This window comes from Hylobates moloch, unplaced genomic scaffold (assembly GCF_009828535.3).
Source record: "Hylobates moloch isolate HMO894 unplaced genomic scaffold, HMol_V3 SCAFFOLD_12, whole genome shotgun sequence".
In the NCBI taxonomy this organism is placed as follows: Eukaryota; Metazoa; Chordata; class Mammalia; order Primates; family Hylobatidae; genus Hylobates; species Hylobates moloch.
The window spans coordinates 43,541,296-43,559,122 of NW_026652287.1; the positions used below are offsets into that span (position 1 = coordinate 43,541,296).

Below are 17,827 nucleotides of genomic sequence, written 5' to 3' on the forward strand. Positions count from 1 at the left end.
TTTTTTTTTTTTTTTTTTTTTTTTTTGAGACAGATTCTCACTTTGTCGCCCAGGCTGGAGTGCAGTGGCGCAATCTCGGCTAATTGCAACCTCTTTCTCCTAGTTCAAGCGATTCTCCTGCCTCAGCCTCCCAAGAAGCTGGGATTACAGGCGTCTGCCACCACGCTGGGCTAATTTTTGTATTTTTGGTAGAGACTGGGTTTTGCCATGTTGGCTAGGCTGGCCTCAAACTCCTGACCTCAAGTAATCCACCCACCTCAGCCTCCCAAAGTGCTGGGATTACAGGTGTAAGCCACACGCCCAGCTGCTCAGGAGTCTGAGGTGGGAGGACCACTGGAGCCCAGAAGATTGAGGCTGCAGTGAGCTATGGTTGCACCGCTGCACTCCAGCCTCGGTGACAAAGCAAGATCCTATCTTAAGAAAAGATTGTGCTGAGCCAGTTCCTGAGAAAACAACAAAATAGAAAGCAAAACTAAAGAAAAAGCAAAAGTTCCTTCCAGCAGAGGTGTGAGAGAAAAAGAAATAAAAAGTCCCCCGTGACACCCCCTTCCCCAATCTTCGTCCCTCTCATAACCACTGGCTGATTCAGATCTTTTTCAGCTGGGTTACATGCAGGTGTGTGTGTGTGTGTGTGTGTGTGTGTGTGTGTGTGTGTGTGTGTGTGTGTGTTGTGTGTGTGTGTGTGTGTGTGTGTGTGTGTGTGTGTGTGTGTGTGTTGTACCCTCTTTCTCTCTCTCTTTCTCCCATACCCTATGAGACTATACAACTTGTGGACGGGCACAGTGGCTCTCGCCTGTAATCCCAGAACTTTGGGAGGCAGAGGCGGGTGGGGCACTTGAGGCCAAGAGTTCGAGACCAGCCTGGGCAACATGGCAAAAAATCTGTCTCTACTAAAAATAAAAAAAACTGGCCAGGCATGGTGGCTCGCACCTGTAATCCCTGCACTTTGGGAGGCTAAGGCAGGTGGATCACCTGAGGTCAGGACTTTGAGACCAGCCTGGCCAACATGATGAAATCCTGTCTCTACTAAAAATACAAAAAATTAGCCAGGTATGCTGGCGGATGCCTGTAATCCCAGCTACTCGGGAGGCTGAGGCAGGAGAATTGCTTGAACCCGGGAGGCAGAGGTTGCAGTGAGCCGAGATCACGCCGCTGCACTTGAGCCTGGGTGACAGAACAAGACTCTGTCTCAAAAACAAAACAGAACAAACAACAACAACTGTATATATATATGTGTGTATATATATATGTGTGTATATATATATGTGTGTGTATATATATGTGTGTATATCTATGTGTATATATGTATGTATATATATGTGTATATATATATGTATATATATGTATATATATATATAGAGAGAGAGAGAGAGAGAGAGAGATTAAGCTGGGCATGGTGGTGAGCACTTGAAATCCCAGCTACTCTAGAGGCTGAGGCACACAAATCGCTTGAACCCAAGAGAAGGAGGTTGCAGTGAGCTGAGTTTGCACCACTGCACTCCAGCCTGGGCGACAGAGAGAGACTCGGTCTTAAATAAAAAAATAAATACAACTTACTATTATCACTCAACAAGATGACCTGGACCCTACTCCGGAAGGCATGTGGTTGAAGGGGAAGGAAGTGTGTCTTGGGTGTAAAGTCGGACTCCCTGGGTTCAGATCCTTGCAGAGTCACGGGCTCATTATGTTACTGTGGGTAAATTACTTCACCTCTCTGGGTCACTTTCCCCAATTGGAAAATGATTATAATGATTTAATATAGAGTGCTTGGGCCAGACGTGGTGTCTTACGCCTGTAATCCCAGCACTTTGGGAGACCAAGGCGGTGGATCATGAGGTCAGGAGATTGAGACCGTCATGGCTAACACGGTGAAACCCCTTCTGCACTAAAAATACAAAAAATTAGCTGGGCATGGTGGCAGGTGCCTGTAGTCCCAGCTACTCAGAAGGCTGAGGCAGAAGAATTGCTTGAACCCGGGAGGCAGAGGTTGCAGTGAGCCGAGATCACACCACTGCACTCCAACCTGGAGACAGAGTGAGACTCCATCTCAAAAACAAAAACAAATAAACAATCAACAACAACAACTATATATATATACAAATACACAGAGAGAGAGAGAGAGAGAGCGCTTTACTGGGTGAGCCAAGATCGCGCCACTGCCCTCCAGCAGCCTGGGTGATAGAGCGAGACCTTGGCTCAAAAAAAAAAAAAAGGTGCTTGGCCATCATGGTGGCTCATGCTTGTAATCCCAGCACTTCAAGAGGCCAAGATGGGCAGATCATTGAGGCTAATGAGACCTGGTCTCTATTTCAAAAAAAAGAAAAAGAGTTAAAAAAATATATAAAGCATTTAATACCTTGTCTGACACTGGCTAAGCTTTCTATAAACATTCACTCTTTCTTTCCTTTTTTTGTTTTTTTTTTTGAGACAGAGTCTCATTCTGTCACCCAGGCTGGTGTGCAATGCTGCAATCTTGGATCACTGCAACCTCCGACTCCCAGGTTCAAGTGATTCTCCTGCTTCAGCCTCCCAAGTAGCTGAGATTGCATGCATGCGCCACCACACTAGGCTAATTTTGTATTTTTAGTAAAGATGGGATTTCTCCACGTTGGTTGGGCTGGTCTCGAACACCCGACCTCAGGTGACCCGCCTGCCTTGGCCTCCCAAAGTGCTGGGATTACAGGTGTGAGCCACTGTGCCTGGCCTTAGAGACAGGTTTTCATCATGTTGTCCAGGCTAATCTTGAACTCCTAAACTCAAGTGACCCTCCTGCCTCCCAAAGTGCTGGGATCACAGATGTAAGCCACCCCTCCTGGCTGTAAACATTTACTCCTATTATAATCTGTAGGACCACCTCCTTTTTTCTTAAACTATTTTAAAAATTCTCATTTTGAAATGTAACATATTTTTGTTTATTATTATGTATACACACACACACATACATATATATTTGCATCATAAATGTTATTCCCGACATGGGACAGATTCCTTTCATCCCCCAGGTGAATCACATGGTACCCTGGAAAGATCTAGGAAGCCCTCCCTCCCACCGTCTCCAGGGAGGTAGTGAGAATGGCAGGTGCTTGGGACTGGGAAGGCTTTGGAGTTTCCCAGCCTACCTCTTCTCCCTTTCTCAACAAAGGATACCTGTTCCCTATTATTCCTCTTATCCACTCTTCCCTTTTTAAAAAACCCCACAAAACCATCATTAGTAAAAAAACAAACAAAACTCCTCCAAGTATTGGGAGTTAGGGGTCCTGGGCTGGGACTCGGGGTTACAGGTCACCAAGGAAGAGGGAAGGGAAGAGAAGGAGGGGCTGTCACTACTGCTGGCTTTCTTCCTTGCTGCATGCTATGGCAACAGTGTGTCGACCTCCTCTGCTGGTAACTGCACATATGGGAACACTGAGCCCGGAATGAAACAGTCCTTTTTTCTTTTTTTTTTGAGACAGAGTCTGGCTCTGTCCCCCAGGCTGGAGTGCAGTGGCACCATCTCGGCTCACTGCAAGCTCCGCCTCCCGGGTTCACGCCATTCTCCTGCCTCAGCCTCCCGAGTAGCTGGGACTACAGGCGCCCACCGCCACACCCTGCTAATTTTTTTGTATTTTTAGTAGAGACAGGGTTTCACTATGTTGGCCAGGATGGTCTCGAACTCCTGACCTCGTGATCCGCCCACCTCGGCCTCCCAAAGTGCTAGGATTACAGGCTTGAGCCACCGTGCCCGGCCAAAACAGTCCTTTTTAAATTTTTTTTTTGAGACAGAGTCTCGCTCTGTCGCCCAAGCTGGAGTGCAGTGGCATTATTTCAACTCACTGCAGCCTCCGCCTCCCAGATTCCAGCAACCCTCCTGCCTCAGCTTCCCAAGTAGCTGGGATTACAGGTGCCCGCCACCACATCTGGCTAAGTTTTGTATTTTAGTAGAGATGGGGTTTTGCCATGTTGGCCAGGCTGGTCTCAAACTCCTGACCTCAGGTGATCCACCTGCCTTGGCCTCCCAAAGTGCTGGGATTACAGGCGTGAGCCACTGCACCCAGCCTAGAAGTTCTTCACTGATAAAATGTGAGGATATTTCTCAAGGTGTGTGATACTGATGTCAGCTCGTTCGATGTTGAGATACTGATCCACTGAATGGAGGGTGCCACAGATGTTCCAGTCATTCTTGAGTTCCACGACCACATTCTTGCCCACAAGGGACTTGAAAAAGGAATAGAAGAACATGATGCTGGCGACCTGACCGGGAAGAGCAACACATATTTTATTTATTTATTTATTTATTTATTTATTTATTTGAGACACTGTCTCACTCTTTCACCCAGGCCAGAGTGCAGTGGCGCAATCTTGGCTCACTGCAACCTCCGCCTCCCGGGGTCAAGCAATTCTCTGCCTCAGTCTCCCGAGGAGCTGGGATTACAGGCGCCCGCTGCCACGCCCGTCTAATTTTTTTTTTTCGGGTATTTTTAGTAGGGACCAGGTTTCACCAAGTTAGTCAGGCTGGTCTTGAACTCCTGACCTTGTGATCCACCCACCTCGGCCTCCCAAAGTGCTGGGATTACAGGCGTGAGCCACCGCTCCGGGCCAGCAACACATATTTTAAAAGGGCAGAAGTCGGTTGGGCGCAGTGGCTTACGCCTGTAATCCCAGCACTTTGGGAGGCTGAGGTTGGTGGATCACCTGAGGTCAGGAGTTCGAGACCAGCCTGGGCAACATGGCGAAACCCCATCTCTACTAAAATACAAAAATTGCCACTGCACTCCAGCTTGGGCAACAGAGCAAGATTCTGTCTTAGAAAAAAAAAGGCGGCCGGGCGCGGTGGCTCACGCCTGTAATCCCAGCACTTTGGAAGGCCGAGGCGGGCGGATCACGAGGTCAGGAGATCGAGACCATCCTGGCTAACACAGTGAAACCCTGTCTCTACTAAAAATACAAAAAAATTAGCCGGGCGCGGTGGCAGGCGCCTGTAGTCCCAGCTATTCGGGAGGCTGAGGCAGGAGAATGGTGTGAACCCGGGAGGCGGAGCTTGCAGTGAGCAGACATCGAGCCACTGCACTCCAGCCTGGGCGACAGAGCCAGACTCCATCTCCAAAAAAAAAAAAAAAAAAAAAACAGAAAAAAAAAGGCAGGGGGAGTACAGGGGAGAAGGTCAAGTATTCACAAACTAAACTAAATAACTACAATTCTGTTTCCAGTGCCCAGAAGCTGCTCCTGTCGTCCCAGTAGTTATTACTACCCCAAAAGTCAACCACTGATATATGTTCTGTTACTATAGGTTGATTAGCTATGCCTGTTCTAGAACTTCAGAAAAAAGTGTGTGGCTTTTTTCACACAACATTATGCTTTTTGGGGAGAGATTCATCCATATTTTTGCCTGCATCAATAGTTTATTCCTGGACCAGGCACCGTGGCTCACACCTGTAATCTCAGCACTTTAGGAGGCTGAGGCAGGAGGATCACTTGAGACCAGTCTGGGCACCCATAGGGAGACCCTCATCTCTATAAAAATTAAAAAAATTAGCCAGGTATGGCCAGGTGCGGTGGCTCACGCCTATAATCCCAGCACTTTTGGAGGCTGAGGGGGGCAGATCACCTGATGTCAGGAGTTCCAGACCAGCCTGACCAACATAGAGAAACCCCGTCTCTACTAAAAATACAAAATTAGCTGGGCGTGGTGATGCATGCCTGTAATCCCAGCTACTCAGAGGCTAAGGCAGGAAAATCACTTGAACTTGGGAGATGGAGGTTGCAGTGAGCTGAGATCATGCCATTGCACCATTGCACTCCAGCCTGAGCAACAAGAGTGAAACTCTGTCAAAAAAAAAAAAAAAAAAATAGCCAGTCATGATAGTGTGTGCCTGTAGTCCCAGCAACGGGAGGCTGAGGCAGGAGGATCACTTGAGCTGAGGAGGTCAGGGCTTCAGTCAGCTATGACTGCATCATCGCACTCCAGCCTGGGCAACAGAGAAAGATCCTGTCCCTAAAAAAAAAGAAGAAAACGTTCATTCCTTATCACTAAGGAGAATCCCATGGTATGGGTGAAACCCACCATGGTTTGCTTCACCATGGATCTGTTAATGGGCATTTGGGCTGCTCCTAGTTTTTTTACCCATTACGAATAAGGATACTATAAAGCTGCCATGAACATTTATATGAATGTCTCTGTGGGTTTTTTATTTTCTTCACTTATACTTTTTCTTGGGTATATACCTAGGAGTGCAATTTCTAGGGTATTAACTTTGCAAGAAACTGCCAGATCGTTTTCCAACTGGTTGTGGCATTTTACATTCTCACCAACAGTGTAGGAGAGCCCCCATATGCTTCCCATCTTCCTCAACACTTGGTTCGACCAGTCTTTTTAATTTTAGCTATTCAGGTGGGTGTGCAATGGTATCTCATCGAGGTTTTGATTTACATTTCCCTGATGACTTCGTGCTTTATTCTTTTTTCTTTCTTTCTTTTTTTTGGGGGGGGGGGACAGGGTCTCACTCTGTCACCCAGGCTGGAGTGCAGTGATGTTTTCACCCATTTTTCTTTCTTTCTTTTTTTTTTTTTTCTTTTTGAGACAGAGTTTCGCTTTTTGCCCAGTTCTGTTGCCCAGGCTGGAGTGCAATAGCGTCATCTCGGCTCACCGCAACCTCCACCTCCTGGGTTCAAGCGATTCTCCTCCTCAGCCTCCCGAGTAGCTGGGATTACAGGCGTGTGCCACCATGCCAGGCTAATTTTTTGTATTTTTAGTAGAGACGGGGATTCTCCACGTTAGTCAGGCTGGTCTCGAACTCCCAACTTCAAGCGATCCGCCCGCCTCGGCCTCCCAAAGTGCTGGGATTACAGGCGTGAGCCTCCGCACCCGGCCTGTTTTCACCCATTTTTTCCACAGTAACTGTCAAGGCTGCAGGGAACACCCCTTGGTTACTACATCCCATGCACACACACCTGCAGTGGTTTGTCCAGGGTCAGTGCCAGACAGGAATCGCACCAGGTGAACATGACTTGGATTTACTCTTTCTGCCAGGAAATATTCTGCTTCAAAGCATTCACTCACCTGATTTTATGTTATCAAACTCTAAAATTCTTACCAATCTGATAAATGAAAATGGCATCTTTTGGTATGTTCAGTGGTACACGGTGATCAATATTTACCTAACAATTATTTATCTATCCATCTTTTTTTATTATTATTATTATTATTATTATTATTATTATTATTATTTTATCTTATTTTATTTTTTGAGACGGAGTCTTGCTCTGTCGCCCAGGCTGGAGTGCAGTGGCACGATCTCGGCTCACTGCACGCTCCGCCTCCCGGGTTCACGCCATTCTCCTGCCTCAGCCTCTCGAGTAACTGGGATTACAGGTGCCCGCCACCACGCCCGGCTAATGTTCTGTATTTTTAGTAGAGACGGGGTTTCAACGTGTTAGCCAGGATGGTCTCGATCTCCTGACCTCGTGATCCGCCTGCCTCGGCCTCCCAAAGTGCTGGGATTACAAGCGTGAGCCACCGCGCCCGGCCTATTATTATTATTAATTCTTATTATTTTGAGACAGGGTTGCCCAGGCAGTGGCACAATCATAGCTCACTGCAGCCTCAAACTCCTGGACTCAAGTGATCCTCCTACCTCAGCCTCCCGAATAGCTGAATTACAAGTGTGCATCACCAAGCCCAGCTAACTTTTTAAATTTTTTGTACAGACGAGGGTCTTCCTATGTTGCCCAGGCTGGTCTGGAACTCTTTGGCCCAAGCTATCCTCCCGCCTCAGCCTCCGGAGTGTCTGGAATTACAGGCCCGCGCCACCACCCCCAGCCTCAATATCTCCTTGACGATGAAATGCATAGATTAATGAATGAATGACAGACCTCTGTTTGCTCACCGTGCACACCCTCAAGAGGGTTACTTGAGAGCCAAGACTGGAAACAAAGGTTGGGGCCCCACCCCTCCCGGGCCAGGCCCCGCCCCCGGTCCACCGCCCTCTCCCGCTCGAGGGTCCCATTGGAGGAGGCGCGCGGGGGCTGGCCCGGCGGGCGGGGCGGGGCCGGGGCCCGGGGCGGGGCGCTGCAGCCCGCGGAGCCTCCCGCCCGCCCGGGCTGGGGTCGCGCTGGCTCGGACTCCGCTCCCCGCCCCGCCGCGGCCATGGAGGACGAGCGGAAAAACGGAGCCTACGGTAGGAGCCGCCTCCGGTCAGGGGCCGCCTCTGCTGACTTGGGGGTGGGAGGACCTTGAGCCAGGGGGACATCTGAGACCCTAGGCACCTGCGCTGCCGCTGGAGGGCCCTCCGCGCTCGGGCCCCCGCATCCGACACTGCGCGGATCCCACGCCCCCTGCTCTAACCGGGTCGCCCCCCGTCCCCTCCCCGGGAGCCCCAGCTCCCCCTCTGGCTGATGGGCCAGGGCTCACGGCGCATGCTCTGCCCGGGGAGGTCCCGTTATCTGGGCGGCTCAGATGGCGGGCGGGGGAGGGGAGGCGCGGCGATCGGGGCTCGGAAAAGAGACAGGGCCCTGACCTCCTCAAATCCCCCTCCTCTTCCAAACCCTTTTGTCCACTTCTTCCTCCTGCCCTTTTCCGCCAGAAGTAGCCGTCCGGGGCTTTTGGCCAGATGGGGAAACTGAGGCAAGACTGGGCAGACCGAATACCCAGCTGAGAGCCCACCGGGTCTGGCCAGCCGCCTGGAAACGGCGGAAAGAAGGGCGCCTTTGGTGAGGGGGCAGGAAGGAAGCAGGAAACAATTGAGAAACTTTCCCCTCCCTGTGCAAGGGGCTGGGGGGCTCCCACCTCCCATTTCGAGATGTGCTGGCGACTGGAACTTCCTCTGGCCAACCTCTTGGAGCGACCTCAGGCATTTGGCCCCGGGGATGGGCCCAGGATGTGGGTTTCTCTATCACCAGCGCCCTGTGGTGCCGCCCTCCCCTGGATTCCCGCGGTGGGGGGAGTTGCCATCCTCAGTTTCTCCTTTCTCTTCTCCATTTTGGGTCCCTAAGACCCAACTCAGCCCCAGCCCCACGTGATACTACCCTGGAGGCAAAGAAGCACTGTCACGCCCCTCTTTGTGTGACAAGAACTTCCTGGAAACTGTGACACTGAAGGGCCCTGGGGAGGGGGCCGGAAACTGCTCGAAATATTCAAGAAAAACGAGTTGGGTAGAGCTGTGCCTCCCTGCCCCCAGGGACTGTATGGCCTCAGGAGGCTGCCGGGAGAGACAGATCAGGGAGGCTGGGACTTTCCCTGCAGAGCCCAGCCAAGGGGAGGCAGCAGGACCTGGCCACCTCCCAGCACCCTCTCCCCGATTGAAGCTGCCAGCCCAGTCCCCTGGAGGGACCCCCTTGGTCTTGATTTGGGCTCAAACCCCAGCCCCAGCGGCTTCGGGTGCTGTGTGTCCTTTGGGTGTGGCAGGCTGTCTCTGACCTGAGAGTCTCAGCCTGAGGTTCCAGCCAGGTCTTGCCTGCTTGTGGGCAGCATCTGAGGGGGTCTTGGGTCTCTATGAAGTTTGGCTGGGACAGGGGCGAGGGGCAGAATGGATAATGATATGATTCACCCAGCCTTGTATTTGGCCAAAGGATGGAATTGAGCTGTGGTCGGAGCTAGGCAGACCTCCCAGGCCCACACATGAGACAGGGGACCCTGCTAGACAGGGCCTGTGCTGGGCTTAAGGGAGTACCTTCAATCAACAAATATTTATTGAGCATGATTTAGGCAGGGGTCTAGACACTGGAAACCCAGCAGTGAATAGACTGGTGAAATCCTTGACCGCAGGGAGTAGTCAAGGGAAGGAATGTGTAATTTTAGGTTGTTGTAAGTTGTGAAGCAAAGAACGAGACATCGTGTGATCCTGTGTGGCAAAAACAGCAGCGATTATTTTAGGTTACTAAGGGCTGGAGGTTGAGCCAGCCGTGGGAAGATTTAGGGGAAGTGTGTTTCACACAGAAAGAACAGCAAACAAACCATATAGTTACTTAATTATATTTTGCCTTGGGGCCAGAGGGGGCATCTGGTTTGATTGCTTGAAGTAGGGGTTTTGCTTAGCTTGGAAGTAGTTTCTTCACATCAGAACCAAAAACCTGGGAGTCTTGGACTGGCCCATGAAGTCCCTGATAGATGAAGGGAGCTTTCTCCTGGGGATGGTGTGGAAGAGTGGCTCACTCATCCTACGCTCCTGCCCCAGTGGCTTCCCATCCGTCATGAGTTTAGGGGCTGACATCAGACAAACCCAGGCTCAAATCCTGGCTCGACACTTAGGAGCCGTGTGGCCCTGGATGAGTCCGTGACCTCTCTGAAGCTCTGTGTCTTCGTCTATAGGACTCGGTGGACCACACTCTACTGGTAGGGGAAGCATTTTGCATAGGCTGGCAAGCTTGATGTGCTCAGGAGGCCTCTGGGGCTGGTATTGCTGGGGACATGGCTTTCCTGTGAGCTGATGGAGAAGCAACCCAAGGCATTGACTTGGGTGAGACCAGGTTGGGCAGGAAGCGCATTCCTCAGCAGAGATCATATCTAGAGGAAGGCAGCAGTTCCAAGGGAAATGGGGAAATGGCTCTGGGCCCCGGCGGATGTCAGCAATGGGCACTGCCATCCTTCCCAGCCAGCCCACCCTTGGCAAGAGCAGTGCAGAAAAAGATTCTGCAATCCAAAACAATAAATTCTGACCATGGAGAAATAAAACTGGGGTCGGGGGGACAGTAGTGATGCTATTTAAAAAACAGACTCTTGCCAGGTACGATGGCTCACACCTGTAATCCCAGCACTTTAGGAGGCCGAGGCTGGAGAATCACGAGGTCACGAGATCAAGACAATCCTGGCTACCACAGTGAAACCCCGTCTCTACAAAAAATAGAAAAAATGCCAGGCACAGTGGTTCATGCCTGTAATCCCAGCACTTTGGAAGGCCAAGGCGGGTGGATCACCTGAGGTCGGGAGTTCGAGACCAGCCTGACCAACATGGTGAAACCCCGTCTCTACTAAAAATACAAAATTAGGGCCGGGCATGATGGCTTACGCTTGTAATCCCAGCACTTTGGGAGGCCGAGGCGTGTGGATCACGAGGTCAGGAGATCGAGACCACGGTGAAACCCTGTCTCTAAAAATACAAAAAAAATTAGCCGGGCGTGGTGGCGGGCGCCTGTAGTCCCAGCTACTCGGAGAGGCTGAGGCAGGAGAATGGCGTGAACCCAGGAGGCAGAGCTTGCAGTGAGCCGAGATTGCGCCACTGCACTCGGGTCTGGGCGACAGAGTGAGACTCCGTCTCAAAAAAAAAAAAAAAAAATTAGCCAGGTGTGGTGGTGCATGCTTGTAATCCCAGCTACTCCAGAGGCTGAGGCAGGAGAATCGCTTGAACTTGGGAGGCAGAGGTTGCGGTGAGCTGAGATTATGCCATTGCACTCCAGCCTGGGCAAAAAGAGTGAAATTCAGTTTCAAAATAAATAAATTAATTAATTAACAAGTAAATAAATAATAAAAATACAAAAAATTAGTGTGCCTGTATTCCCAGCTACTCGGGAGGCTGAGGCAGAGAATTGCTTCAACCTGGGAGGCAGAGGTTACAGTGAGCCAAGATGGTACCACTGCACTCCAGCCTAGGTGACAGAGTGAGACTCCGTCTCAAAAAAAAAAAAAGGACTCTTGGCCCAGCAAGGATTACAGACTCACGCCTGTAATCCCAGCACTTTGAGAGGCTGAGGTGGGTGGGTCACTTGAGGTCAGGAGATCAAGGCCAGCCTGGCCAACATGATGAAACACCGTCTCTATTAAAAATATAAAAATTAGGCCGGGCACGGTGGCTCACGCCTGTAATCCCAGCACTTTAGGAAGCTGAGGGGGGCAGATCACGAGGTCAGGAGATTGAGACCATCTTGGCTAACATGGTGAAACCCCGTTTCTACTAAAAATACAAAAAATTAGCCGGGCGCGGAGGCGGGCGCCTGTAGTCCCAGCTACTCGGGAGGCTGAGGCAGGAGAATGGCGTGAACCCGGGAGGCGGAGGTTGCGGTGAGCCGAGATTGTGCCACAAAAGATCCATTCAAAAAAAAAAAAAAAATATAAATATATAATATATATATATATATATATATATATATATATATAATTAACCAAGGCCCAGCTACTTGGGAGGCTGAGACAGGAGAACTGATTGAACCTGGGAGGCAGAGGTTGCAGTGAGCTGAGATGCTGCCACTGCACTCCAGCCTGGGCTATGGAGTGAGACTCCATCTCAAAAAACAACAAAAACCAGACTCTGGCTGGGCAGTCACTGATGCCTATAATACCAGCACTTTGGGAATCCCAGGTGGGAGGATCGCTTGAGCCCATGAGTTTGAGACCAGCCTGAGCAATATAGTGAGACTCTGTCTCTACAAAAAAATTAAAAAATTAACTGAGTGTGGTGGTGCTCAACTGTATTCCAGCTATTTGGGAGGCTGAGGTGGGAGGATTGCTTGAGCCCAGGGGGCAGAGGTTGCAGTGAGCAAAGATAGTGCCACTGCACTCCGGCCTGGATGACAGAGGAAGGCCCTATCTCAAAATAAAAAGCAGATTCCCTGGTCCCATTTGCTAGAATACAATTCTGCCTGCAGTGAGGCCCTGGCACCTGATTTAAATATATATATATATATACATATGGCCGGGTGTGGTGGCTCACGCCTGTAATCCCAGCACTTTGGGAGGCTGAGGCAGGTGGATCACCTGAAGTCAGGAGTTCAAGACCAGCCTGACCAACATGGTGAAACCCTGTCTCTACTAAAAATACAAAAATTGGTTGGGCACAGTGGCTCATGCCTCTAATATCAGCACTTTGGGAGGCTGAGGTGAGTGGATCACCTGAGGTCTGGAGTTTGAGACCAGCCTTACCAATATCGTGAAACCCTGTCTCTACTAAAAATACAAAAATTTTCTTGGAATGGTGACGTGCACCTGTAGTCCCAGCTATGTGGGAGGCTGAGACAGGAGAATTGCTTGAACCCAGGAGGCAGAGGTTGCAGTGAGCTGAGATCGTGCCATTTCACTCCAGCCTGGATAACAAGGGTGAAACTCCATCTCAAAAAATAATTATATATATATTAAAAATATATATATACACATATACATATGTATGTATGTATGTAAGTATGTATGTATGAAAAGGTAGTTACTTGCAGCTATTTTTTTTTTTTGAGACAGAGTCTTGCTCTGTCGCCCAGGCTGGAGTGCAGTGGCGCCATCTTGGCTAACTGCAAGCTCCGCCTTCCGGGTTCACGCCATTCTCCTGCCTCAGCCTCCCGAGTAGCTGGGACTACAGGTGTCCGCCACCACGCCCGGCTAATTTTTTTTTTTTTTTTTTTTTAGACAGAGTCTCGCTCTGTTGCCCAGACTGGAGTACAGTCAGTGGCGCGATCTCTGCTCACTGCAAGCTCCGCCTCCTGGGTTCACACCATTCTCCTGCCACAGCCTCCCAAGTAGCTGGGACTACAGGAGCCCACCATCACGCCCGGTTAATTTTTTTGTATTTTTAGTAGAGACGGGGTTTCACCATGTTAGCCAGGATGGTCTCGAACTCCTGACCTCGTGATCCACCCGCCTCGGCCTCCCAAAGTGCTGGGATTACAAGCGTGAGCCACCACGCCCGGCTAATTTTTTTGTATTTTTTAGTAGAGATGGAGTTTCACCTTGTTAGCCAGGATGGTCTCGATCTCCTGACCTCGTTATCCGCCCGCCTTGGCCTCCCAAAGTGCTGGGATTACAGGCGTGAGCCACCGCGCCCGGCCTCTTGTGGCTATTTTCTTTGAAAGGGATAATACATTCACATGCTTTAAATACAAAAGATACAAAAGATGTTATGGCTTTTTGATGAAAGTTTCCCTCTTGCTCTCTCACCCCAGACCACACTTTATTCTTTGTTGTTGTTGTTTATACACAGGGTCTCACTCTGTCACCCAGGCTGGGCTAGAGTGCAGTGGTACAATCATAGCTCACTGCAGCCTCAAATTCCTGGGCTCAAGTGATCCTCCTGCTTCTGCCTCCTGTGTAGTTGAGACTACAGGTGCGTGCAGTGATACTCATTTTTTTTTTTTTTTTAGGGGTAGGGTCTCACCATGTTGCCCAGGCTGGTCGTGAACTCCTGGCTAAAGCAATCCTCCTGTACTGGCCTCCCAAAGTGCTAGGATTATAGGTGTGGGCCACCACACCCAGCGTTTTTTTGTTTATTTGTTTTGCCTAATATATATTGGAGATGATCTCATGTCAGCACCTCCAAAGCGTCCTCAATCATTTATTATTATTATTGTTTTTTTTTTTTGAGATGGAGTCTCGCTCTGTCGCTCAGGCTGGAGTGCAGTGGCGTGATCTCGGCTCACTGCAAGCTCCGCCTCCCAAGTTCACGCCATTCTCCTGCCTCAGCCTCTCGAGTAGCTGGGACTACAGGCACCCGCCACTGTGCCTGCCACTGCACCCGGCTAATTTTTTGTATTTTTAGTAGAGACAGGGTTTCACCGTGGTCTCGATCTCCTGACCTCGTGATCCGCCCGCCTCGGCCTCCCAAAGTGCTGGGATTACAGGCGTGAGCCACCGCGCCCGGCCACCCCGTTTCTGCTAAAAATAAAAAAATTAGCCGGGCATGGTGGCGTGCACCTCTAGTCCCAGCTACTTGGGAGGCTGAGGCAGGAGAATCGCTTGAACCCAGGAGGTGGAGGTTGTAGTGAGCCGAGATTGCGCCACTGCACTCCAGCCTGGGTGACAGAGCGATACTCTGTCTCAAAAAAAAAAAAAAAAAAAAGAGACAGGGTCTTGCTATCTTGCCTTGCCTAGCCTGGCACTCCTGAGTTGAAGGGATCCTCCCGCCTCAGCCTCCCTAGTAGCTGGGACTGATTACAGGTGTGTGCCGTGGCGCCCAGCACAATCTTTTTTCACGGTAGCATAGAATAGTACATTTGTGGATGGACTGTCTTCTATTTAGCCAATCAAAGGGAATATTTATTTTAAACTTTTTTTTGAAGTAGGAAATACATACATAAAAGGGCATAGATTCTAAATATATGAGGCTGCAGGAGCTTTCACAAGGTGAACACCTCATCTGGCCAGCAACCAGGTGAGGAAAAAAGAACACTTCCAGGGCCCTGTCATGTGCAAGGAGGGCCTATTTGTGTTATTATTATTTTATTAATATATATATATATATATTTTTTAAATTTGAGACAGGGTCTCACTCTGTCACCCAGGGTGAAGTGCAGTGATACAATCTCGGCTCACTGCAACCACTGCCTCCTGGGTTTAAGCAATTCTCCTGCCTCAGCCTCCCAAGGACCTGGGACTACAAGGTTCGAGTTACTATGCTCGATTAATTTTTGTATTTTTTGTAGGGATTGGGTTTTGTCATGTTGCCCAGGCCGGTCTGGAACTCCTGGGCTCAAGCTATCCACGTGCTTCAGCCTGCCAGAGTGCTGGGGCTAGAGGCATGAGCCACTGCACCCAGCCTACCTTTTTTTTTTTTTTTTTTTTTTTGAGATGGAGTCTTGCTCTGTCACCCAGGCTGGAGTGTAGTGGCATGATCTCAGCTCACTGCAACCTTCGCCTCCTGGGTTCAAGCGATTCTTCTGCCTCAAGCTCCTGAGTAGCTAGGATTACAGGTGCACCTCACTACGTCCAGCTACTTTTTGTATTTTTAGTAGAGACTGGGTTTCGCCATGTTGGTCAGGCTGGTCTCAAACTCCTGACCTCAAGTGATCCACCTGCCTCAGCCTCCCAAAATACTGGGATTACAGGCAAAAGCCACTGTGCCTGGCGAAGTATAATTTGCATACTAAAAAAACCACACGTTATTAGTCTTTTTGTAGAGATGGAGTCTTGCTGTGTTGTCCAGGCTGGTCTTGAAATCCTGGGCTCAAGTGATTCTCCCACCTCAGCCTCTCAAGGTACTGAGATTACAGGTGTAAGCCACCATGCCCAGCCCATAACTCTTTTTAAATGTACAGATCTATGATGTTACTCTTATTTATTTATTTATTTATTTACTTTTTGAGACAGACTCTCTCTCTGTTGCCCAGGCTGAAGGACAGGGCACAATCTCAGCTGACAGCAGCCTCTGCCTCCTGGGTTCAAGTTATTCTCCTGCCTCAGCCTCCCGAATAGCTGGGATTATAGAAATGCACAACTATGCCTGGCTAATTTTTGTATTTTTAGTAGAGACAGGGTTTCACTATGTTGACCAGGCTGGTCTCAAACTTGTGACCTCAAATGATTCTCCCACTTTGGCTTCCCAAAGTGCTGGGATTACAGGCGTGAGCCACCGAGCCTGGCTAATGTTACTTATATTTAGACTGTTGGGTGGTGGCCTGTTTTTGTAAGGCTAGTGGGCTAAGAATGGCTCTTATATTTTTAAATGGTTGTGAAAAAAGAAAAAAAAATATATATATATATGACAGAGATGATATGTGAACCACAAAGCTTAAAATCTTTAATATCTTGTCCTTAACGGAAAACATTTGCAGAGCCCTGGTAGAGAATTCTCCCTAGAGACTTTTCTTTTCCTTTTTTTTTTTGTTTGAGACGGAGTCTCACTCAGTCGCCCAGGCTGGAGTGCAGTGACGCGATCTCGGCTCACTGCAAGCTCCGCCTCCCGGGTTCACGCCATTCTCCTGCCTCAGCCTCCCGAGTAGCTGGGATTACAGGCATGTGCCACCATGCCTGGCTCATTTTGTATTTTTAGTAGAGACAGGGTTTCACCATGTTGGCCAGGCTGGTCTGGAACTCCTGACCTCAAGTGATCCGCTTGCCTCGGCCTCCCAAAGTGCTGGGATTACAGTTGTGAGCTACCGCGCCCCACCAAGACTTTTCTTTTGCCATTTCCCAATCTATCCCCAAAGTGAACATGATACTTATTTATTTTTAATTAAAAAAAAATTTTTTTTTGAGAGAGAGTCTTATGATGTTCCCCAGGCTGGTTGAATTCCTGGGCTCAAGCGATCCTTCCCCTTCAACCTCCTGAGTAGGGGACTATAGGCATGTGTCTCTATGCCAGGCTAGAGAGCATTATTTCAAAATATGATTTTAGGCTGGGCGCAGTGCCTCACGCCTGTAATCCCAGCACTTTGTGAGGCCCAGGCGGGTAGATCACTTGAGGTCAGGAGTTCGAGACCAGCCTGGCCAACTGGGAGAAACCCCGTCTCTACTAAAAATACAAAAATTAGCCAGGCGTTGTGGCGCGTGCCTGTAATCCCAGCTACTTGGGAGACTGAGGCAGGAGAATCACTTGAACCTGGGAGGCGGAGGTTGCAGTGAGCTGAGATGGCGCCACTGCTCTCCAGCCTGGGGGATAGAGTGAGACTCCATTTCAAATAAACAAATAAATATGATTTTATAAAAATGAAATAAAATATGATTTTTAAACTCTTGGTCAGGCCCAGGAGCTGGAGACCAGCCTGGGCAACATAGCAAAACCCTCATTTCTACTATAACAATAAACAAGGCCGGGCGCGGTGGTTCATGCCTGTAATCCCAGCACTTTGGGAGGCCAAGATGGGTGGATCACGAGGTCAGGAGTTCAAAACCAGCCTGACCAAGATGGTGAAGCCCCAACTCTGCTAACACTACAAAATTTAGCCAGGCATGGTGGCAGGTACCTGTAATCTCAGCTCCTCGGGGGGCTGAGGCAGGAGAATTGCTTGAACTTGGGCAGCAGAGGTTGCAGTTAGCCAAGACTGTGCTACTGCACTCCAGCCTGGGCAGGAGAGTGAGACTCTATCTCAAAAAATAATAAATAAATAAATAAATAAACAAACAAGAGACCTGGTGCAGTGGTTCACTCCTGTAATCCCAGCTGTTTGTGAGGCCAAGGTGGGTGGATCGTGGTTCATTCCTGTAATCCCAGCTGTTTGTGAG

The 17,827-nt window shown here is 49.5% G+C and overlaps 1 protein-coding gene and 1 pseudogene across 2 annotated transcripts in view; one reads left to right on the forward strand and one right to left on the reverse strand.

Moving 5' to 3' along the window:
• Nucleotides 1-3,208: 3,208 nt before the first annotated feature.
• Nucleotides 3,209-7,677, reverse strand: LOC131380841 (U6 snRNA-associated Sm-like protein LSm2; annotated as a pseudogene).
• A 354-nt stretch (nt 7,678-8,031) lies between these two features.
• The window catches only part of SLC44A2 (solute carrier family 44 member 2), a 42,766-nt gene continuing 32,970 nt past the window's right edge, over nt 8,032-17,827 (forward strand). Inside the window, exon 1 of one of the 2 annotated variants that reach the window (XM_032169664.2) lies at nt 8,032-8,153. In XM_032169664.2, the coding sequence (XP_032025555.1) occupies nt 8,123-8,153 (31 nt within the window). In that variant the 5' untranslated portion in view covers nt 8,032-8,122. The remainder of the gene's footprint in view (nt 8,154-17,827) is intronic. The other variant, XM_032169666.2, reaches the window with a different exon arrangement.